This window comes from Lagenorhynchus albirostris, chromosome 11, assembly GCF_949774975.1.
Source record: "Lagenorhynchus albirostris chromosome 11, mLagAlb1.1, whole genome shotgun sequence".
In the NCBI taxonomy this organism is placed as follows: Eukaryota; Metazoa; Chordata; class Mammalia; order Artiodactyla; family Delphinidae; genus Lagenorhynchus; species Lagenorhynchus albirostris.
The window spans coordinates 25,310,371-25,334,298 of NC_083105.1; the positions used below are offsets into that span (position 1 = coordinate 25,310,371).

The 23,928-nt window shown below is 42.6% G+C and overlaps 1 protein-coding gene across 1 annotated transcript in view; it reads left to right on the top strand.

Annotated features, from left to right (window-relative positions):
* The window catches only part of CCDC38 (coiled-coil domain containing 38), a 41,026-nt gene that overhangs the window by 9,259 nt on the left and 7,839 nt on the right, over positions 1-23,928 (top strand). Inside the window, exons 5-11 of the mRNA XM_060165664.1 lie at positions 2,030-2,193; positions 2,305-2,385; positions 13,691-13,848; positions 17,252-17,300; positions 19,152-19,221; positions 20,760-20,911; positions 22,206-22,341. Of these exons, the coding sequence (XP_060021647.1) occupies positions 2,030-2,193; positions 2,305-2,385; positions 13,691-13,848; positions 17,252-17,300; positions 19,152-19,221; positions 20,760-20,911; positions 22,206-22,341 (810 nt within the window). The remainder of the gene's footprint in view (positions 1-2,029; positions 2,194-2,304; positions 2,386-13,690; positions 13,849-17,251; positions 17,301-19,151; positions 19,222-20,759; positions 20,912-22,205; positions 22,342-23,928) is intronic.

Below are 23,928 nucleotides of genomic sequence, written 5' to 3' on the forward strand. Positions count from 1 at the left end.
TGTCTTGGTTCTTCCATGGCACTGGCAGCTCACTCCTTCATAATTTTCTTGTTCCTCTTCACCCTGATCTCCAAATGCTGGAATGACCAGGGCTCACACCTCACCCCACGCTCTATCTACCCTTCTCCAGGCTGGAGGCTTTAAATTCTACTGCCCTGTTAACAGCTTCCAAGTTTACTTCTCTAGCCTGATCTTCTTTCCTGAACTCCAGACTCACAAACGCAACTCCAGACTCAACAACTGTAATCGTAGTTCTTAACATCTCTACTTAGATGCTCCATAGGCATCTCAAACTTTGCATTGCCAGAGCTGCCCCTGCTATACCCTTCCTGCCCCTGCAGATTGGAATCTCAGGCAGTGCTCCCTATCTCTGTAAACAGCAATTCCATTTTTCCAGTTGTTTATGCCCAAAATATTGGAGTTATCCTCAACTCCTCCTTCTTACAGCCCACACCCAAATATCCTTTGGAATATATTTTTTTCCAACTATATCTGTAATCACACTATTTTTCATGACCTCCTCTGCTGCCACTGTGGTCCGTGTTGCCAGTAGCTCTCGCATGAATTACGTTAGACCTTCTGAACACAGGTCTCGCACGTTTGCTCTCTGAACTCAGCCTGTCCTCCACACCTGCCCCTCCTTTGCTGAAAACCTCTGGTGACTTTTCTGGTCCCCAGCTCACTCGCTCTCTGACCTCATTCCTACCACTCTCTACTCTGTCACTCTGCTCCAGACACACTGGCCTCCTTGCTGTTCCTGGGACACACCAATCATGCTCTTGCCTCAGGACTTTTGCACAGGAGGCTTTTCCTTCTGGGAGGAACACTTCTCCCTCAGATATCTGCATGCTTTGCATCCTACTTCCTTCCAGTCTCTGTTTAACGTTCACCATATCAGTGAGGCTTTCCTGGGCTAAACCCCTGCCCTTGCCCACTGGACCACTTGTTCTCCTTTAATCGACACCCTTGCTCTACTAGAATGAATACTTCGTAAAAGCAATGCTGTTTATTTTGGTCACTGCTCTATCAGTACCACTTAAAACAGACCTAGGGGGCTTCCCTGGTGGCGCAGTGGTTGAGAGTCCGCCTGCCAATGCAGGGCACATGGGTTCGTGCCCTGGTCCGGGAAGATCCCACATGCCGCGGAGCGGCTGCGCCCATGAGCCATGGCTGCTGAGCCTGTGCTCCAGAACGGGAGAGGCCACAACAGTGAGAGGCCCGCGTGCTGCAAAAAAAAAAAAAAAAACAGACCTGGCACACACCAGGCACTCAGTAACTACTTGGCAAACAAAGTAATAAATGAAATATCTTGGGGTTTTAAACTTGGAGTATCTAACTTTTGGTTGTTGTTTCTTTAAAGTTATCTCATTTCCATATTCTAATCCATTTATATTATAATATATGTGGCTTTGTTTATACTTTATTTTTCATGCATGGCATTAAAAACCCAAGTGGATTCTTATATTATGTACTAAAAAAAAAAAAAGCAGCTAGCTATCAAGGTTGTATTTGGGGATCTAAACAGGATGCTCTGAGGCTGGTTAAACACCCCCCCACCCTCCTACCCCCTTGGAGGAATCACTGGAACCTGACTCTCCCATGGTACTTCCTACAGGAAAGCTTTTGTGGCTACAGGCAGCCCAATTTCCCAAGGCCCAGAAAGTATTGGAGGGACACTGAATAATACTAAGTAGACTTGCTCTTTGGAGCGATATGGACCACCACCCCCTTTTTTTAGGATAGAGCCTGAGGGGATATGTAGCTATTTTGATCTGCAGAACCATTTTGGAACAACATTGAACCTCTTTATAAAAGTGAAAGAAAGGCATGAGTCCCCGTTCTAACTATCCTGAAAATAAAATCCCTACATGCAATGAAGGCTGTAGCCCCAAGATTGGGCATACTGTTATTTCTAATACAAGTGATCACAGACCAGGCCAGTTATTTTTCCCTTTGTTGTGAGACCATGGAAATGTGCTAGAAATGTGGAATCATGTTCTTGATGCACTTCTGTTTTCAATATTCCTAGTATGCTCTGTCAACCAAAAGAGACACAATTCAGAAGTTTGAAAAACACACAATAATGAAGGAAAGACAATTCATGAAAGCAGAAAAAAAGCTCGAAGAAGACGCAATGGCCTTTGAAGAGTTCCTTCGAGAAAACGACCAGAGATCTGTAGATGCTCTTAAAATGTTCGTTTTTTCACTCTGGCCAGATCGCCTTTTTCCCTCCTTCTTTCTTCTTTTTAGTTTCTCAGAACACAGCCCAATACAAAGCAAACTAACAAATCTGTTTCTTTTCAGGGCAGCACAAGAAACTATAAACAAACTCCAAATGACAGCAGAGCTGAAGAAGGCGAGTATGGAGGTACAGTTGATGAAAAGGTGAGGCCGGGCACCGTCTTCTCCTCATCAAGTGTCCTTGCCCCACTGAAACCTACTTGTGCCTGGCAAGACCTCAGTGGGACTAATCCTTATCAGTTGATGATTTCATAAGTATTATCACATTTTAAAAATAAGTAATCTGTCGATCAAGGATTATCTCTACCTGGGTGCCAGGACACAGTGACCTCTGGCTGAAACATTTCTCTAACTTGTCATTACAGAAACCAAGAAATTAGTTGAAAAGAAGTAAAGCAATGTTAGGGGTAAACAATAAATTATTTTCTAAGTGTCCTTTTATCTTCATTCTAAGGCACTGTTCTTCCCCCATTTTACCATCTCTGAAATTGGGGTGCTTTTATATTTTTACAGTCATCTTACAATTATAATTGGGAGTATTTTTTATATTTATACTTACACTTGGTTGAAACTAACTTGGTTGATATTAAAAACTGGATTTATGTACCAATTTTTCTTAAGTCAATCTCCCAAGGCAGTAGAAATAAAAGCAAAAAATAAACAAATTGGACATAGGCAAACTTACAAGCTTTTGTAAAGCCAAAGGAAACAATAGACAAGATGAAAAGACAGCCTACAGACTGGGAGAAAATATTTGCAAATGATGCAACGGACAAGGGCTAAATTTCCAAAAAATACAAACAGCTCAAATAAGACAATAACCAAAATACAACCCAATCGAAAAACGGGCAGAAGATCTAAAGAGACATTTCTCCAAAGAAGACATACAGATGGGGACTTCCCTGGCGGTCCAGTGGTTAAGACTCTGCGTTCCCAATGCAGGGGGCATGGGTTCGATCCCTGGTTGGGGAGCTAAGATCCCACATGCTGCCCGGTGCAGCCTAAAAACAAAACAAAACAAAAAAACCCACAGATGGCCAACAGGCATATGAAAAGATGCTCAACATCTCTAATTCTTAGAGAAATGCAAATCAAAACTACAGTGAGGTACCATCTCACAATGGTCATAATGGCCATCATTAAAAAGTCTACAAGTAGGGCTTCCCTGGTGGCGCAGTGGTTGAGAGTCCGCCTGCCGATGCAGGGGACACGAGTTCGTGCCCCGGTCCGGGAAGATCCCACATGCCGCGGAGCGGCTGGGCCCGTGAGCCATGGCCGCTAAGCCTGCGCGTCTGGAGCCTGTGCTCCGCAACGGGAGAGGCCACAACAGTGAGAGGCCCGCGTACTGCAAAAAAAAAAAAAAAAAAAAAAAAGCCTACAAGTAACAAATGCTGACGAGGATGAGGAGAAAAAGGAACCCTCCAACACAGTTGATAGAAAGGTAAATTGGTGTAGCCACAATGGAAAACAGTACGGAGGTTCCTCAAAAAACTAAAAATAGAGTTACCATATGATACAGTAATCCTACTCCTGGGCATAAATCCAGAGAAAACCATAATTCGAAAAGATACACACACCCGATGTTCATTGCAGCACTATTGACAGTAGCCAAGACATGGCAACAACCTAAATGTCCATTGACAGATGACTGGATAAAGAAGCTGTGGTACATATACACAATGGAATACCACTCAGCCATAAAAAGGAATGAAATAATGCCATTTGCAGCAGCATGGATGGACCTAGAGATTATCATACTAAGTGGAGTAAGTCAGAAAGAGAAAGACAAATACCATATGTCACTTATATGTGGAATCTAAAATATGACGTGAATGAACTTATCTACAAAACAGAAACAGACTAACAGACATAGAGAACAGGTTTGTGGTTGCCAAGGTGGGGGGAGGGGGAAGGAGGAGGGAAGGATTGGAAGTTTGGGATTAGCAGATGCAAACTATTCTGTATAGAATGGATAAACAACAAGGTCCTACTATATAGCACAGGGAACTATATTCAATATCCTGTGATAAAACATAATGGAAAAGAATATGAAAAATAATGTATCTGTATATATGTAATCGAATCACTTTGCTGTACAGTAGAAATTAACAAATTGTAAACTATACTTCAATAAAATAAAATTTTTCAAAAAAGAGTAAAAAACTGGGATTTATAATGACAAAAATTACAGGAGCAGGAGTTGGGATAAAATTATTCTAATACCAGCTACTCTTTTTAAACCTTGGATATTTTCTTCTATGGTCAAGTGGATGTCAACTTGATCTAATTTTAAATATCTCAAGAAGCTTCCTTCTGTCACATCCTTAAACAGAAATTTCACGATCCAGGAGACACTTGGTCTTGGTATCGAGTCATGCTAAAACTTGTTTTTTCTTTTTGAGGACTCAGTGTTTCTCTCTTTTCTAAAACTAAGTCCTAGACTTACATCCCAGACTTTTTTGGGAGGAAGACAATAGCTTGTCTGAAACACAGCAAGTGAACTGGATGACAGTTTCTTGGAAACTATTGCTACTAACAAAATGTGTGCTTCAAACGCATTCTGGCTTCAGCAACCTCTTTCGTCAGGAGCCTAAGGTTGAAAGTGCTCCAAGTTGAAGAATCCTGTCCTACCTTCCTTCCCTCCATGATGTAATTAGAAGATTCTCTTTATAGAACTAGAGTACCAGCCTCTATGTTTGCATAAAGTACAGTAACTATACACAATTGCCACCCAGTTAAACCTTCCAAACAGCCTGGCCATAGAGAACTTGCTTGTCGTTTATGTGTCTTGTCACACTAGAAAGGGGCAAAAGGTCATGAAAAACAGGCTGCTAACAGAGCAAAGAGATGCAAGCATCTGCTATATACTTCCTCTTCTCTTTTTGGGCTCAGGATGACCCACAGAGGCCCTCTGCTGAAGGGAGGGCTGGACATCTGTTTACACAGAGAAAGGGAGCTTATTCTGAAGCTTTTGCTTGGAAGCTGTGCAGTTGTAGCCATTTTAATCCTGTTCTTTGTAGAACATCAGAGAGGCTTTCAGTCTAAAAATACTGTGGTGGTAGAATGAGGGGTTCCCAACATCTTTTGACGGCTGATACATGAGCCCGCCATTTATTGACTCTTGAATATCACTCCCAGCAGGACTTAAGGGAGGTTCTGAGCAAAAGAAGTACTGAGGCTGAAGACAGAGGAGTAATATTGATAAGGGTATTGACAAGGGTATGGATAAGGCAGGCTCTGAAGGATAAGAGTGGAGCTCCCTTTCACAAGGACCTTCATTGTTATTTTCAACATTCCTTCTGGGTCCATTTTGTAACATGATTTTATGGGAAAGCAATGCGAGGCTGGGGGAAGGCTTTCTGTCCAAGTCACCGGGTATTGTTGAGAGTGTGAGCATCTGAGTCAGACAGACCCAGGTTTGTGTGCTGACTTTGCTCATTTACCACACAGATGACTTCGCAAGTCATTTATTTCTTTTTCCAAAAGATAGGAATAACAATATGTATTATTATTATTATCATCAGCATTATCCTGTACTGAGGATGAAATCATACATGCAATGTGCCCTGCATATTACCCGGTCCATAGATGCTCGCTGAGTGTTAGTTTCCCTTCTTCTTCTTACATAAGTGCCATCTTTTGCTGTCTTCTAATTTCTCCCTATGTCTGAAATTTAACACAATATTTCCCTCAGAAATAAGGAGAGTAAATCTATTGTTACCAAGCAAGGGCTCACTGCCTGATGCACATAGCACCCAATACTATGGCACGGGCTTTTGAGAAATGAAAGAGCTTTACTGCGAGGTTGACTGACAAGGAGGCAGGAGGCAGGGCTAAAATCTGTCTCCCTGATCCAGGGTTTGGGGCGAAATGTGAGGGGTTGGGGGAATAAGCTGATTGGCTAGTCTTAAGTCAGTCCACATAAGCTACTCGAGCTGCTAGAAGCCAGATTTTCCTCATTTAAGGACTCTTCTCTTTGTAAAGGGCTCTGGTGGCAACATTTCTATTCTTTAAGTTCGTAGACTGAAGATTCTTTGTTCTGGGGTCATCCTGGAGACATGGGTTCCTGTCTAGCACATGCACGGTGCCGTCTTTAAAATAACTCAAAGTTTGATGAATCAACAACCTATTTGAGGCAAACCAGTTTAAGTTGGTCAATGTCGTTGTTGTTGTTGTTGTTGTTGTTGTTTTTTAATATTTATTTATTTATTTTTGGCTGCGTTGGGTCTTTGCTGCTGTGCGCGTGGCTTTCTCTAGTTGGGTTGAGTGGGGGCTACTCTTCGTTGCGGTGCGCGGGCTTCTCATTGCGGTGGCTTCTCGTGGCGGAGCATGGGCTCTAGGTGGGTGGGCTTCAGCAGTTGTGGCACGCGGGCTCAGTAGTTGTGGCTCACGGGCTCTAGAGCGCAGGCTCAGTAGTTGTGGTGCACGGGCTTAGTTGCTCCGCGGCATGTGGGATCTTCCCGGACCAGGGCTCGAACCCATGTCCCCTGCATTGGCAGGCGGGTTCTTAACCACTGCGTCACCAGGGAAGCCCCTGGTCAATGTTTTACATGCTGTTTCAGTTTCCTTTTTCTTTGTACACCTCCTCAGTCTTGAGGGAAAGAGGGCAAGACCGCCCTACCTGCTCCCTGCTGATTAAAGGGCTTAGATTTTTATAAGAGGAATGAAATTGTTTTGCACTTAAATGTAACTACTTATGAGTCCCACCTTGAACTCTTACGTCTTGGCAATCATCATGCGAGCTGGGGAGGCCTTTTTAAAATAAAATGCAGACAATAAGTACAAAATTTGATGAGTAAAAGGATTAACTCTAAGATACACAGAACTATAACTCCTAATTTTAACAGTCCTTCAAAAATGGACCTTATTTCTTTGGGAATGCAAGAAAATATGTTATTTTGAGTGATTGAATTTGGATTTATATAGGCCTGATCTGGACTCAGGTTGAGGCTGTCTGCATTTCTCTTCCTGGCCAGGTGGAGCCTTAGCTCTCCTGTTTCTTTTGGAGAAGTAATTTAAGGTCAGTTAAGGGTTCACAAGTGTAATGAGCGTGGGCAAATCAGTAGTGGGTTTCCCTCCTGTGTTAGGACGGTTGGGTCCTCCTGTTTCCTCCAGTCCATGGAGAGTGTGCCCTGTTTGGGAATTGTCCATTCCACTCAGGTTGCAGCTGATTCTCAGGGTGTTGATTTTTCCAAGTTTTAAGGAGGACCCAATCCCCTGAGATTATGCAGTGCAGGGGAATGTCTGTGGGAAACATTTATGGACTAGAAACATATTTAGATATAGCAGATAAAGTAACACCTAGAGACTGTACACATTCTATAGTATCTAATTCTTTTATAGTATGATCATTTTCAAGACTACAATAATACTTAGTCTTCAGGAAGTGTCTCCCATATAACATTTCATAAGGGCTCAACTGGAACTTACTTCTAGGGGCTACCCTTACCCTAAGCAGGGAAACTGGTATAAGACCTTATCCCAAGTTAAGTGGATTTCCTTACATATTAATGCAATTGTCTTTAAAGGTACGATTCATCTTTTCAGTCTTTCCCGTAGACTGAGGTCTCCATGAAGCATGTAACTTCCATGGTATTCTGAGGGTTGCAGACACCCCTTGAGTTACCTCTGTTGTCATTTAATTGAATGAAGCAACCCCAAACGAGGGATAATTTCTTTCAGTAAGGCCTCTGTTACCTTGGAAGCTTTGTCTGTCCAACGTGGAAAAGCTTCGACCCATCCTGTGAAGGTGTCCACAAATACCAGCATATATTAAAGTCTATTTGCCAGTCATTTCCTGGTTCTGTCTGTCGGGTTTGCACCCCTTTTATTACTGTGGGTGGCCTGGTTTTAGTATTTTTCTGTTGCAGATCCTGCAATTCTGTATTACCTTTTAAATGGTCCTTTGCATCTGTGGACCAACAATAAACTGTCGTAGACAATGATAGGTTGCCTCCCTCCCATGATGCATTCCTTGATGTAGCTGAGTAGTAATTCTTTCCATTAAATGAGCACTAGTCCCTATTCAGTATAAATCCAGCCTTGTTTGGTTGTTTGGTACTGATCACCCTCTAAGTCTTGAGAATCAGCATGAAATCCCCCTTCCTCTATTCTCTCTGAATCCATTTCTAAATACTGAGCTTGAACAGGAGTAAGTGGAATGAGTGCTAGGGCCTTAGGATCTGGGTTTGGGGTTCTGGCTGCCCATTTTGTAGCCTGATCAGCCAGAATATTTCCTTTAGCTCTATTAATATCAGTCTTTAGGTGGCCCGGGCAATGTACTATGGCTACTTCTTCCAGCATTATAATAGAGTCTAATAAGGCCAGTATCTCCTCTTAATTTCTTCCCTTCCTGATGTTAGTAGATGTCTCTCTTTCCACATGGCCCCATGGGCATGCATGACAGAGAAGGCATACTCAGTATAAATGGTTACCTTTTTCTTAGCTCTGAGGCACAGGGCTCTTACGAGGGCTGTGAGCTCTGCCTTCTGGGCAGACGTACCTGGAGGGAGGGCTTCTGCTTCTAAGGTTCCTGAGGAGTTACTACTGTGTACCCCGCCTTCTGGAGTCCCCAGTCCACGAAGCTGCTCCCGATCATAAACATATCCATATCTGCATTTTCTAAAGGCTGATGAGTTAGGTTAGGACAGCTAGAACAGACTTCTTCAGTCATTTGTATGGTATGAGATGCCTTACGGCATTCCACAGTGCACTTAATGGCTCATTGTCATTTCCTTCAAGAGCCTCGTATAGGGGTTTGGCCAGGAGTCCAAAGTTAGGAATCCAAATATTACAAAACCCAGCCGTTCCTAAGAATCCTAGCAATCGCCTTCTGGTCGTGGGTACAGCTACCCTAGCTAACGCTTCCCTTCGATCCAGCAATAAGGGATCTTTTCCTTTTGATAACTCAAATCCTAGGTATTTTACAGTCAGTTGAGAAATTTGCGCTTTTCCCCTGGAGACTTTGTCCCCAGTCTGCCAGAAAGTTTAAAGTGAGGGTTGCATTTTGGTCTGAAGTTTCCTTAGTTTTACTAGAAGCAAAGTATAAGGATTTGGCATCACGGGATGTATATCCCCTACAGTTTGGTTAATGGCTTTCAAATTCTGTACAAAACAATAATCTCTGGCCCCGGGTTTTTGTACCAGCAGGATTGGAGAGTTATATGGGGATTGACGAGGTCCGATTAATTGGCATTTAAGAAAGGTGGTTATCAGAGGGTTTACACCTTTCTTTGAATGCCTGTTTAAAGTGTATTGCTTTAAATTGGGAGCCTTGGTGCCTGGATGGAGTTTTACTACTATTGAGTCAGGCATCTTGACTCTCCCTGGCCTTCCTGCAGCCCAAACATCCGCTCTTACCTTTTGTGGAATTTCCTCAAGGACGGGTCTCCCAGTTGTAATAGTGCAGCTCAGAGGGCGCAGGTTTGATCTGGGAGTACTTTAATGTCTGGTGAGAAAATCATTTAATTTTGTTAGTAGATCTTGCCCCAACAAGGGAATGGGGGCATCAGGCATGTACAGAAAGCTGGGCTTTAAATATGGTTTTTTTCCAGTTACATAGATCAGAGGTAGAAAAGGGGGGAGTGCACAGATACCAACCCCCTGGGTTGACCTTGGTCATCTAGATCGGCAGGAACTTGTCTTAAGGGATATTGCCCTGCCTGAGGCAGAGGACCACGTGGACTCAATTGAATACGCTGGCATGTACGGGGAGGGGAGTCGATCCCTTCTGACTCTCTGGTAAGGAGGGTATGAGGGTAGGGCTGGTTGTGGCTGTAGGAGGATTGCTGGTAGAAGTCTTGGCACGCCACGCAGGACTTCCCCCTTCGTATGGCGGGAGGGCCACAGGGCGCCCAAGGCGAAGCCAAATGGAGTAAGTCGAGATCATCATTAGGCTCTGACTGCAGGCAAGACAGGCTTTTCCTGAGGGTCTTGCCTCTGAACCATGATTTTACATCTATTCTGCAAATTCTTATTGTGATATAAAGACCTAATTTGGTTACACTGCTGAAAAAATTGCAAAATAAGTTAGAAAAAACAGTCAAGTGACTTGTACCTGCTACCTCTTGATCTGAGGAAAGTTGATATTCACAGTGCAAGGCAGAGCTGATGGTAGGACAGCCAAGATTTCTCCATGTGGAAGTCCATCCTCTGGAGGAAAAAAAAGCCCCTTCGTGAAGCAGGAGCTCTGTTGTTGGCTGACCGGGCTGCCTCCATCGTTGTGCTCCAAGCACTTTACTTCTTGGCCAGCAAAAACACGGAAGAGCCTGGAACAACTGCCGTTAGCAAATGCCTGCTGCCTCTTCCCAGCCTCCATGGATTGGGCCCGACATCAGTCTTATCAGAGACTCGACGTCCGTGGGATGCAATGCTGGCTGCACCTGGAAAACCCCTGAGTTCATGGGAGATGAAGGAAAGCACCAGGGTTTGCCAATCTGGGGCTCAGGGCATACTTTGTTCCTTTGTAGGAAGCACCTGGGCACACTCAGGGCTTGCCCCCTCAATGATTCCACCTTAGTGCTGATTCTGAGGGGTTAGCTGGCCCCCCTGAGAATGGACGTTTGGAGAGAGTGTGCAAACAAGCAACTCATAAGTCAACAGTTAGCCAGTACCCCAGGTTTCAAACCCAAGAGCTGAGAACAGTCTACGGATTGCAAACCTCTAGAAAATGGCCTTCCCTCACTCCCGCCGACCCCACCCCACCCAGAACAGCAGACAGCCTCAAGAGGTGTGAGGGAGAAAGCAAGAACCGTACAATTTGGGAACCAATTTCTTCTCCTAGTTGGTTTCTGGAAAGAAGCAAGCAAATGAAGTAGTGACTATTCACAACTTGGCTGTATGAATTCCCCCGAGAATCCAATGAGGAGTCAAAGATGGCCAGCATGGATGTGAGGGTTCACTTAGGGAACACTGGAAACTTTCCATTAGAGGTGATTGCCAAGAACTGTGGCTTGAAAGTCACGCATGCTACCAGCTGCTGAGGAAGCTGCCCGGCAGCTCCAAGCCTGTAGTCAATTTGGCCAGAGGCTCCTAATAATTCTCCCCTGTGTGCTAAGGGCAGGCTTGCCTATTGCAGAGGGGCCTGTGAAAGTCCAGACTGTCTCCCTCGCCAGTTCAGAAAACTTACCCGATGAGGAGGAGGGTGAGAGAGGTGACTGGACCACCTTGAAGAAAGTGAAGTGAGGAGGCTGTCTTAGACTCAGTTGGAGCTGAATTTGAGAGAGGAATTCAGGAAGATACAGGCTGAAATACCCAAGCCCTCACTTCCTTTCTGAGCATGTTGGTGTTTAATCTTCCTGGTAGACGACCAAAACATTTTACCTCCCCAGCAGAGATCACAGATGAGCTAATCTAGACGTCTGGGCTATTTCTAGGTGGAATGCATTCAGCCCAAGGCCTCCATGTATGTAGTCCATGGCCTTAAGCACCACCACCAATGTTTGTTCCTCCAAGCAAACTTTCCTTTTACATAGAGAGAGACTTAAAAGCAGTTCAATGCTAACTCCCTGTTAGTTTGGCTCATGCAAAATAGGGTTAAAATTCTCAGTAAGGGAAAACCAAAATGTGTCCAATTATATAGAATTCCTTTAACCCAAGAACAGGGTATGTTCCTCTGGGATGGAGGATTTTCCTGCTTTACACGCCCTCATTTCTCCTTTACCCTCTCACCCCAACAAGGTAATCAGGGCTGGTTCCATTAAGAATACACCCCTGTATCAATACCTTCGGGCAATCATATTAGGGACAAGTGAGAAAAAAAACCCCACACCTCCATAAGGCAAGGTTTCTAGTCAGGGAGCAATGTCTTTGGTCTCCTGAGTCAGAGGGCCCTCATTCATATCTGGTTTAATAAAGTTCTGGTACAGTCATACAAGAGCCAACCGCTATCAGCCAATCCTAACAAATAAAACAGTCAGACACAGACAAACATAGATAAACAATGAAACCAAAGGCCTGGGACTCTAACCCCATCCTTTGAGTACCTCAGTGGCTAGAACCTTTTATATTGTCTCCCTTAATATGGGACTCTAACCCATGATCTTGGCCTTGGGACTCTAACCCAAGGTTTGGGAATCTAACCCAACAAAAATCTCCCCAGGTTGGAGCTCTAAATTATAATCCCAACAAGGTTATTAGACAGGCACAGGTGCATTTTAATGAGCTTACTCGCCCAAAAGACCTCTGATCCAGGAGTTGCTTCTTTTCTCAAAAGTGAAAGTAGCACCAAGGAAGCTGGAGTGCCAGGCTGGGGAAGCAGGAACCTGACAGGTGACCCTCTAGACAGATTCGGTCTAGGTAGCCACTCTGGATTGGTGGCAAGGCACACACTCCACTAAGGGCCACAGTGCCTCTGGCAGGCACTCAGAAGCCCTATGTCCCTTTGTGGTCGCCAAAATTGTTCCAGGCAAGGGCTCGCTGCCCGATGCGCATAGAAGCCAATACTATGGCACCGGCTTTTGAGAAAAGAAAGAGCTTTATTGAGAGGTTGACAGGCAAGGAGACAGATTTGAGAGGCTTGCCTCCTGTCGTCTTGCCGCTCAACCTCTCAGTAAAGCTCTTTCTTTTCTCAAAAGCCGGTGCCATAGTACTGGCATCTATGCGCACTGGGCAGTGAGGCCTTGCTCAGTAACACGATCATCAGTCTATTCTATGTGTGCATATCCTCGGGCATGTTTTATTCAAATAACATTCCTACAGGTTTCTTTTTATAAATTTATTTATTTATGGCTGCATTGGTTTCTTCTTAGGGGCTTTCTCTAGTTGTGGTGAGCGGGGGCTACTCTTCGTTGCAATATGCAGCCTTCTCATTGCAGTGGCTTCTCTTGTTGCGGAGCATGGGCTCTAGGCACGCGGGCTTCAGTGGTCGTGGCACATGGGCTCAGTAGTTGTGGCTCGCAGGCTCTAGAGTGCGGGCTCAGTAGTTGTAGCGCACGGGCTTAGTTGCTCCGCAGCATGTGGGATCTGCCCGGACCAGGGCTTGAACCCATGTCCCCTGCATTGGCAGGAGGATTCTTAACCACTGTGTAACGAGGGAAGCCGTCCTACAGGTTTCTTGTCTCTTGTCTCATATCTTATTGAAGCCCATTTTTTTTTTTTTTTTTGCGGTACGCGGGCCTCTCACTGTTGTGGCCTCTCCCATTGTGGAGCACAGGCTCCGGACGCGCAGGCTCAGTGGCCATGGCTCACGGGCCCAGCCGCTCCGTGGCATGTGGGGTCTTCCCAGACCGGGCACGAACCCGTGTCCCCTGCATCGGCAGGCGGACGCTCAACCACTGCGCCACCAGGGAAGCCCGAAGCCCATATTTTTATGGCCATATTTACAATATTTGTTAAACAAATTATTATTCAAATACATGACCAAGAAAATGACTTTTGTAAAATGTTTTTTAAAAAATGAACATGATTTCACACAGGTATATCTAATCATATCTTTATTTCTTTTGAGTAGTGAAATAGCAAAAACAGAATTCCTCCTTAAAGAGTACATGCACTATGGATTTTTTCTGCTGAAACTGTCTCCAAAACAATGGCAAATCCAGCAAGCAACGAAAAGGGTGTCAAAGAATAAAGAAAATGTGAATGTCAAGCTTCCAAGTATAATGACAAGTAAGTCCCATATTCTTAAATTCAATTAAGTAAATATCCCTAATTCTAAAATATTCTGCCTCAATGTTTGTTTTTTATTAAATAGTCAGAATTTTTATTTTAAGCAGAACCTGAACAATCCCACTATCCCACTATCTCTGATATTATAAATTATTAATTTGGAAATTCAGGTTAATTTCAGATATGAAGTAATAAAAATATATACATGGAGGGCTTCCCTGGTGGCGCAGTGGTTGAGAGTCCACCTGCTGATGCAGGGGACATGGGTTCGTGCCCAGGTCCGGGAAGATCCCACATGCCGCAGAGCGGCTGGGCCCGTGAGCCATGGCCGCTGAACCTGCGCGTCCAGAGCCTGTGCTCCGCAACGGGAGAGGCCACAACAGTGAGAGGCCCGTGTACCGCAAAAAAAAAAAAAAAAAAAAGTATTTGTTTATCTTTCTAGATGAACCTCAGAATCATTATGCAAAGTTCTACCTAACCCAACACCCAACTCCCTGACCAATTTTTTGTAACATTTTTATTATAATTCCATAAAACATAATTAATTTCAGAAAAATTGGCAGCTTTACAAAATCAACCTTCCTATCTAAAAACATGACACATTTCTCATTTGTCAAATCTCCTGGTCACACAATTAAGGTTAGAGGATCTGGAGTAGAGTGTAGGGGAGGGGGGGTGGAAGAAGTAGGTAGTGGGGTCAATGTCTTCTTCTCTTTAAAATCTTGAATATAGAAGTCACTCAGTTTAAATAACATCCCTTAACAAGACGTTTTAGTAATATGTGTTCCAGTATCAGTTTAAAAGCTTAAGATGGTAATTTATGGCGGTGGTAGAATCCACTGGTTCTTCATCCATTTTCTTTCCTTCCCCCACTCACCATGTATATATTGGAGGCATACAACGTATCGGGTTCTTTTTAAGACTCTGAGTACACAAAGACCAATAGGACATAGTTCTGCACCCTGGACCTATACTATACAATACAATACAATAGGGCAAACGATACAGCAGTGATAGTGAGGGGTCTGGGAGCAAAAGCAAAAAATGTGATCTATGCCTGAGGCATTTAGAACAGTCTTTTTATATATATATATAAATTTATTTATTTATTTTTGGCTGTGTTGGGTCTTCATTGCTGCACGCGGGCTTTCTCTAGTTGCAGTGAGCGGGGGCTTCTCTTGTTGTGGAGCTCGGGCTCTAGGCATGCGGCCTTCAGTAGTTGTGGCGTGCGGGCTCAGTAGTTGTGGTGCATGGGCTCAGTAGTTGTGGCGCATGGGCTTAGTTGCTCCATGGCGTGTGGCATCTTCCCAGACCAGGGATCGAAACTTTGTCCCCTGCATTGGCAGGCGGATTCTTAACCACTGTGCCACCAGGGAAGTCCCAGAAGAGTCTTTAAGAGGAGGTGATGTTTGAGCTGGATTTTGAAGAATAAGTAGGAACTTCCCAGGTAGAGGGTGGGAGAGTGGGACCTGCTGTGGTTTCAAGACAGAATAGCAGAAAGGGTGACTGGAAGTCACAAGAGCACAGGCATGAGGAAGTGTGGCCTGGCTGTGGGGGGGACCTGGGGGTCAGTGGATGGAGAGACCCAAGACCAGTTTTGCCCACTTCTCAGTTTCAGACCAGGGTCAGGCCCAGACACTGGTGTCAGGGGAATGAGTGCATGGGCGACTTGTATGGGCCTATGGTAGGTCTCTCCACAAGATGTAATAATTGAAGTCCATCATTTTTATTTTATATATTGATCTTTTAAAATCTCTGATTAGAAATATGTATGATTAGGTAAAAATAGAACCATGGTTTATATTTCACCATCTATGTCCCTGATTTGTGACCTTTAATAGTTGTGCCACGTTTTTGACAAAATGCACCCCCCCACCCCAAACAGTGCCTTTGATTTTATGCTTGGAACCAAAAGTAGTAGAATAAAAGAGCTCTATTTCCTATACGATTATTATTCTAATAATAATTTTTAAAAAGTAATGGGCATATCGGTGCAGAAAAAATGAATATCTTGTACCAAATAACAAGGACTCACTTCTAATTACGTTATTTTTTTCACTTCCACCATCACCAATGACATGGACTTTGCCTGGACATTTTGAACAGCAAAACCGCGCAAGACGACCACTCCCACCCAGGAGCAAAAGAAATCATCCTTATCAAAGTACAGTACATGTTGATTAACTCTCTTGAAAACTGTGAATTTTTTTTTTAAGCAAATATTTCTTTTAGCCTTTCTTTAACATACGTACCATGTATCCACACCCACCGTTAACAGATGCCGGAGGTAGTGGTTCTATGTGCTCCTGAGGTGACCAAGCTCTCATAGGCCTCCCTGCATCCTTTGATGAGGGCCTACAACTGCTATCTGCAGAAACTGCCTGCGCCCTGCATCTTGGGTCTTTGCCTCTCAGAATTCACTGCCCAGTTGTTTGAATCCACTGCTGACTTGTGTGTTTGCAATTTTACCATGTCATTCAAAATTGCTGCAATGAGACTATAAAGCATTTTTTGTTTCTTCCCTTATTTGATTATTGACTCATTTATACTCATTATTTCATAAATTGGTAGTTCTCAACCCTAGCTACCCCAGGGGAGCTTTTAAGAAAATATATTGATGTTTAGGATGGGTACACCAGCCCCAAAGGAAGGATCTGGGCCAGCACTGTATTATCCATGACAAAAGCCAACACAGATACTGTGCTCTGAATTCCAGGGGCTCTGGGGTGACTGCACTTCTGTGGCATTTAGGAGTCACTGTTTTGTTGTGTTTTTAATTAAATTTTCATTTTGAGATAATTGTAGATTCACACGCAGTTGTAAGAAAAAAATACAGAGAGGCCCCACTACAGTTCACCCAGTTTCCCCCAATAGTAACATCTTACAAAATTGTAATATGATATCACAACCAGGATATTGACATCAACAGAGTCAAGACACAATCAAATACAGAATATCATAAGGATTCTTCATGCTGATGCACACAGTAATACTCAAACGTCACATTCATTCTCTCAGAAAGCTCACCACTCTCCTAGTTTCTTTCATTTACTCAGCACATATTTATTGAGTGCCCTGCAGGGCCAGCAATAAATAAAAGACAGTCTCTGCCCTCCAGGGGCTTACCATCTAGTGAGGGAGACAGATGAGGAATTTGTCAGTTACACTATAATGTGATAAGGTCATTGGAAGGATAAGCTCAGGGTGCCACAGGCATGCAAAGGAAGGACTCTCAGCCCAGATGAGAGGTGAGAGACTCAGAAAGCAAGGGCGGGATCAGTGAACACCCTCCAGATCAGGTGGCATCTAAGCTGCTCCTGGTGAGGAGGAGGGGTCAGTGAGGACACTCTGGAAGAGGGAGGGGCCTTCTGGGACAGGGGTGACGGCGTTCGGCTCTGTTCAGAATGGCTGGGCCGCAGGGTGCAAGTGGGCGAGGCTCGAGGGGTAAATAGGTATTGCATCATGAACAGGGAAGCAGTGGTGCCTTCCAAAGGAGTCTATGTTTTGTTCCAAGTGCCCTGGGGAGCCACTGAGGGTTTTAGCAAGTGTGTGACAGAGACCCAATCAGATCTGCATTTTAGAAAATTGGATATGGTGGTATTTTAAAGAATAAAATGGACAGGGATGAAACTAGAAATAAAATGGACAGGGATGAAACTCCTAAATGGACAGGCCAGTTAGGAGCCTGTTGTCACAGTTCATCAGGTGAGAGATAATGGACTGCCTCAACCAGACAGTGGAAGCGGGAACGAAGAAGGAAAGGCTGTGGGACACATCAGGGAAGTGGTATTGACAGGCGTCCCCTACACTTTGGGGGAAGTGTGAGGAAAAGAGAGTGGCCACAGACAACTCCCAAATTTCTAGTGTGGCCACCGGGTGTATGATGTTGCCATTCAATGATATTGGGAACACAGTAAGGGGAGCAAGCCTGGCAGGGGGATAAAGAGTGTGATTTTGGATGTGTCTGTTTGAGCTCCCCAGGGGACACCCAAGTGGATACTGGTGTCCAGTTAGAGGCTGGCCATTGAAGTCCAGAGCTCAAGAGAAAGAGAGAGAGATGTGAGAGTTAGTATATTAGCAGTGGTTGAATCTGTGAGAGAGGATGAGATCAGCCCAAAAGAATGGTTAGAATGAGAGGCAACAAGGCTGAGGAACCAGAGACCCAAAGAAAAGGAACCCCAAAAGGTAAAAGTATCAGAGAGGTGGGAGATTGATTAGAAAATGCTATCACTGAGTCCAAGAAGAGTGGCATGGACAGCAGTACCAAATGCTTTCTCAGGGGATGTTTCCCAAATATTCATTTACTTCTATGGCCCTTTCTCAGTTTTCCTACAACTTATTTCCAATTGCCTAACGGGCAGCTCTAGGTAGGTTATTTTGTCCCCTCAAACTCAACATGAACAAAGCAGATCTTAATCTTGTTCTTATCCCATCCTTTAACCGTTTTCCTCCCTGTTAGTGCAACCTCCATTATTCCAGGCTCACAAACTACAAGCATTGGAGTCATCTTTGTCTCTTCTGTTTTGGCCCCAGTAGCTCTATTCTTGGTTACCATGAATTCTTTCTTTCATGCATCTCTAGATTCTCCTCCCAAGCCCCACCCATTTACTCACTTTTCCCATCATCACTACCCTCTACTTGAAAGTGTTACTTACCTAGATCACACCAACAGCTGCCTTACTCTCTCCTTAGTCCCTGCCCCTTTTAATAGTCCAATCATTTTCAATTTATCCTTCTTAAAGGATTTTTCCAGAGCCACCTTGCAAGCCATATAATTATTCTTTAAGGATGTACCTCATCACCCACCCACCCCCAACCATCATTTCCTCAGCCTGATCAGAAGATATTTTAAAAGGTAAAATCTACTCTTAAAAAGACAAATATTGTGTTACTTGGAACACACGTTTTGTTTTGAGCACTAGAGCACATGTTTAGTTTCTCAAGAATACTGCCTTAAAAAGGACAAAGCAGATGTAGCAATGTAGATTGTCATGTGTTTGTTTTTTCTAAATTTTTTTAAAATTTGAAATTTTATAGATGCACCTCAAATAATTGGTATCATGTGGCATGGCCCTTCCTTGTGGTCTGTTTGCATATGTCACCCTTGTCTGGGACTGAATCTGATTTTCTTTTGCATACTCATGGAATCCATGGATTCCTGCAATCAGCAATTCCCTAAAAGGCTAAACAGGCTATTGAAAAGAACTATGTTACCGTTAGGTTCCAAAGACAATTTAGAAATGAAAGCAAATCTGTTGACAGAAAGTGGCTCAGAAATCAGGCAGTTTCTTTTTCTTTTACAGCCGAGCTGAAAGTATCAGTTCAGAAGACAGTTCGGAATTCTTTTTAGATGATGATATGGACTATGATCTGGTAACCAGATTATCTTTCTTGATTTAAAAATTGTGTTTGGTGAAAAGTATAAATGCTCATTTCTTCTTTTGAAATTAAAATGTCCTATTCCAAATATTCCACAACTTCCCAGAAGAAAATATGATTTTGATACTGTTCTCCAGTTATATACAGTTCATCTTTGTCATCAGACATTTAATGAAAAATAAATGTCAGGACTTCCCTGGTGGTCCAGTGGTTAAGACTCCGTGCTTCCACTGCAGGGGGCATGGGTTCCATCCCTGGTCGGGGAACTAAGATCCTGCATGCTACACGGTGTGGCCAAAAGATAAAAAAAAAAAATTAAAAATAAATAAATAAAGGTCTATAAGAAGGTAACAATTTAGGAGATATACATTATCTACAGTCTTCCTATAAAAATAACCACCTTCTGACTGTTTATCATTTTATTGGGGCTTGAGGTATGCTGGGCAGCTGGACTGTGAGATAAATTGACCTTCAACAAAACAGCCCTGTATGGCTACAACCCTGACTTTGAGCTAATCCCACACTATATACAACCACAGAAACTCAAAACGAATGAAAAACACTTGAAATCACCATCCATGTATTATGTATAACATACCTTATCCAAGTCTTTTTTTCTTAATTGTAGAAAAAACATAATTTACCATCTTAACCATTTTTAAGTGTATGGTACTGTAGTGTTAGCTATAAGCACACTGATGTGTAACAGACCTCTAGAACTTTTTCACCTTGCAAAACTGAAACTATACACCAATTGAACAACTCCCCTATGCCCACTCCCTCTAGCAACCACGTTCTACTTTACATTTCTAAGAGTTTGATTACTTTATATACCTCGTAAAAGTGGAATCATGCAGTATTTGTCTTTCATGACTGGCTTATTTCGCTTAGTCTCATGTCCTCATGTCTTCCAGGTTTATCCATATTGTAGCAAATGACAGGATTTCCTTTTTTTTTAAGGCTGAATGGATATACCACATTTTCTTTACCCATCCATCCGTCTATGGACATTTAGGTTACTTCCACCTCTTGGCTATAGTAAATATGATGAACATGGGTGTGCAAATATTCAAGTCATCTTGCTAATAATTAAATTTACTTAAAGTAATATAAACTTATACTTAAAATTTTGGAAAATAGAAAATCATTAAAATGTGGGGAGAAAATGACCTCCACTTAGCCTCCTGTCTTTCTCGTTCTTCTGTTCCTCTCCCCTTACCTTTCTGTAGACCTGCCATTTCCCTTTTTCCTGCCCTTGCCTCCTCCTCTGCTCCATCCCTTCTTCCTTCTCTTTTCCTCACCCTCTTCCTTTTCCCCTTCCCTAATAACCTTGATCTCCCCCCAACACCCAAAGTGCTCTCTTCCTGAAGGCCAGCTCTCATGTGGAAATAGGCTCCTTTGTCAATCTCTGCCCATGTCTCCCTCATAATCAGAACGGTATTCCTTTACCCCACTGTTTCTTCCCTAGATGTCACATGTACACAGGTAGCATGTTTTTAAGCGAATTATATTCTTCATTATTGATTGATTAGGAGCCAGAACTTTATTTCAAAGAACCCGAAGAGTTACTTCAGGTCCTCACAGAGCTGGAAGAGCAGAATCTTACTTTGGTACAATACTCCCAAGATGTAGATGAAAATCTTAAAGATGTAAATAAAAAAGAAAAACTTATACAGGATAAAATGTAAGTCATTAAAAACAAGTAGACTTATTCTATTAACCGATTTCTAACCAGAGATAAAGTCCAACTCATTTATGTATGGCCCTTCCTTGTGGTCTCTCTGGATTTAGGATGGGATTTTTGTTAATAATAGTTTACACTGAAGAGTGGAAAAGGTAGAAGTTATATTTACACAGAATAGACTGGCTTTAGTTTAATTTTAGTCCCTACTTTTCACTTGTCAAAATATTTTCCTAGCTAGCAATAATAAGAGACAATTTAAAAGATTAAAAAGAATTGAAATGTCACCTACTGCCTTAATTTTTGTTCAATACAGTTTTATGCTATCATCTGGCTAATCAATTCATGCTTTGGATAATGCTAATAAATGCCTTTTACTTGGCTGTGACTCTCAGCAAAAGTTTTTTTTGTGTGTGACTTAAATATATCATTTTATAATGTACATATTGATATATCAGGGCTACTATAAAAAAGGATTTCTGTTGGGAAGGAGGCTGGATTTGATGACTCACAAAATTCCTTTCTACTCTAAAATTTTATATGATTACAATTTTGGAAAATAGCTTCAAGTTGCAGAGAATAGACCTTTATATCTACTCTACACTAAAAATGTGTAGAACCTTTTTTGGGAAGAGTCTTCTGGATCAGAAGACAGCAATCATTTTAAATAGTTAAGTCAAACTACATTGAACTTTGGAACATATTAACTTGTTCATAAGTTAAGAACCTAAAACCATAATCTCATAATCACCCAGTAGACTACTGTATCCTTTTAATCCTTGTCTCCTCTCTCCCAGTCCTCAGTGTATGGGGCCCCCGCCCTGACAATATGATTTGAGGGGATGGGGTGGGTATGGTTGGGCAGGAAAAGGGGATCTATATCAGAATCTCTAAGTGAGTAGTCAGGAGTCTGTACTTTACCCAGTGGCTCCTCAGATATTCTGATTATCAGCCAGGTTTGAGAACGCTGACATACTAGGTCACACAGCTTGGGCTCCCGATACCTCAGCTCTGCTGCTTTCTATTTGGGGGACTCAGGGGAACCACAGAAGTGGGGGTGGGGTGAGAAAAATGCTTCCTGATGGAAGTTAAAAAGCATCTGTGCATTTATTTTTCTCACTTTAACCTGAAAAGTTGCATGTACTTTGTCAATGTCTTAAAATATAAACTTGTATTTGGCTTGCTAGACATAGGATGTTGACACATGATCTGGAGGGAGTGCTGAAGCTCCTGACTGATGGCTTATTTCACTAAACCACAAATTACAGACAAGGGTCTCTTTCTTCTTTTGCAATAGAAATACCAACATAGAGTTTCTTTTGGAACACAAGGAAATGCTTAAGGTTAACTGTGTAAGAGAAGAGGAAAAAGCATCAGAACTGGAATTAAGGTCCCGGCTATTTAGTTTTGGAGAATGTAATTCAGATGCTCAGGTAATCATTCTTTGCCTGTAGTAATTTTATTTTGGCTCATGATATTAATAATCTGCATTCCCTGTGTATTAAGCATTGGAATAGGGGAATTAAAGCAAACCACAAGTCCCAGGTTGATGATGGAGCCCAGAAAGCAGCTTGGAAATAATTACCTTGTCAATATGTAATAGCTAATTTCACAGTAGATAGAAAGCATTTAAATTGGCATTGGAGTTCTCTTAAAATGTTACAAAGTATGATGCTGAGATTTCCCCGCCTATAAATACATTTCTTTTAGTCAGTATACATATTACCATACATATGAAGTATTTCACTACCTGTGATCATTTTGGTATTAATTTGAGGGGCAAATAATTAACAGAGGAATCACTGAATCAGCACTGAAAGGAATTATCTTCCCAACAGTGAGCTTGTAATAGATTGTGGCCTCTTTCGGGTCTGCATAGATCCACGTGTGCTTATCTGTTTGCGTACTGGTTTCTCCCAGCTCCATGCAAACCCCAGGGTAGGGGTTGTCTTACCCTATCTAGTCAGCTAAGTTTAGTGTCCTCATAAAGTAAGTGCTCAATAAATGTTTGTTGAATGAATGATTAGGTTAGTTTTAAGACCCATAACAAACTCCAGCTAACATTGGTTTTCTTGTAAAAATCTCAAATGAATAAAATTCAAAACTCATATGTGAGACTAATATCACAATTATAGTTATGAACTTGATTTTCAAACACAGGTAGATTTAAGGGGACTCTATCAGAAGATGACTATGCTCCCCTGCCCATAGGTGGGCAGGGTTATAAAAGACAAACCTGTTTATGGCTCCTTCACAGCCCACATTTCCTAGGGTGGCATAACACCCGGAGGTAGGAGGGGATAGGACTGTGCACTGCCAGAGCAGGAAGTGTGATGACAGCCACCTCTCAGTTCTTCAATGCTGGGGTTTTTTTTAAACCTTTTTTTAAATTGTGGTAAAATATACACAACATAAAATTTACAAGTTAACCATTTTAAGCGTACAATTCAGTGGCATTAAGTATATTTGCAATATTGCATAAGCATCACCATTATCTATTTACAGAATTTTTCATCATCCCAAACAGAAACTCTGTACCCATGAAATAATAATTCCCCATTCCCCCACCTTCCAGCTTCTGGTAACCTCTGTTCTACTTTCTGTCTCTATAAAGTTGCCTCATATATATGGAAGCATACAGTATCTGGACTTCTGTTTATGGCTTATTTCACTTAGCATGTTTTCAAGGTTCATCCATGTTGTAGCATGCATCAGAATTTCATTCCTTTTTACAGCCAAATAATATTCTGCTGTATTTTTATACCACAGTTTGTCTATCCATTCATCTGTTGACAGACACTTGGGTTGTTTCCACCCTTCAATTCTGTTTTAAATAATTCTGAAACTGAGTAACATGAAAAATGTCAGGTAAATATCAGTGGTATCTCCCCGTGCCCTCCACCAAGCCCCTTTCATCCAAATTTAGGGTGGCTATGAAAAAAAGTGGCATTTCAATACTCAAACTTTGAAGCAACCAGAGCCCTAAATGGAGAAGATAGAATTGATCTGAAAATTACTTT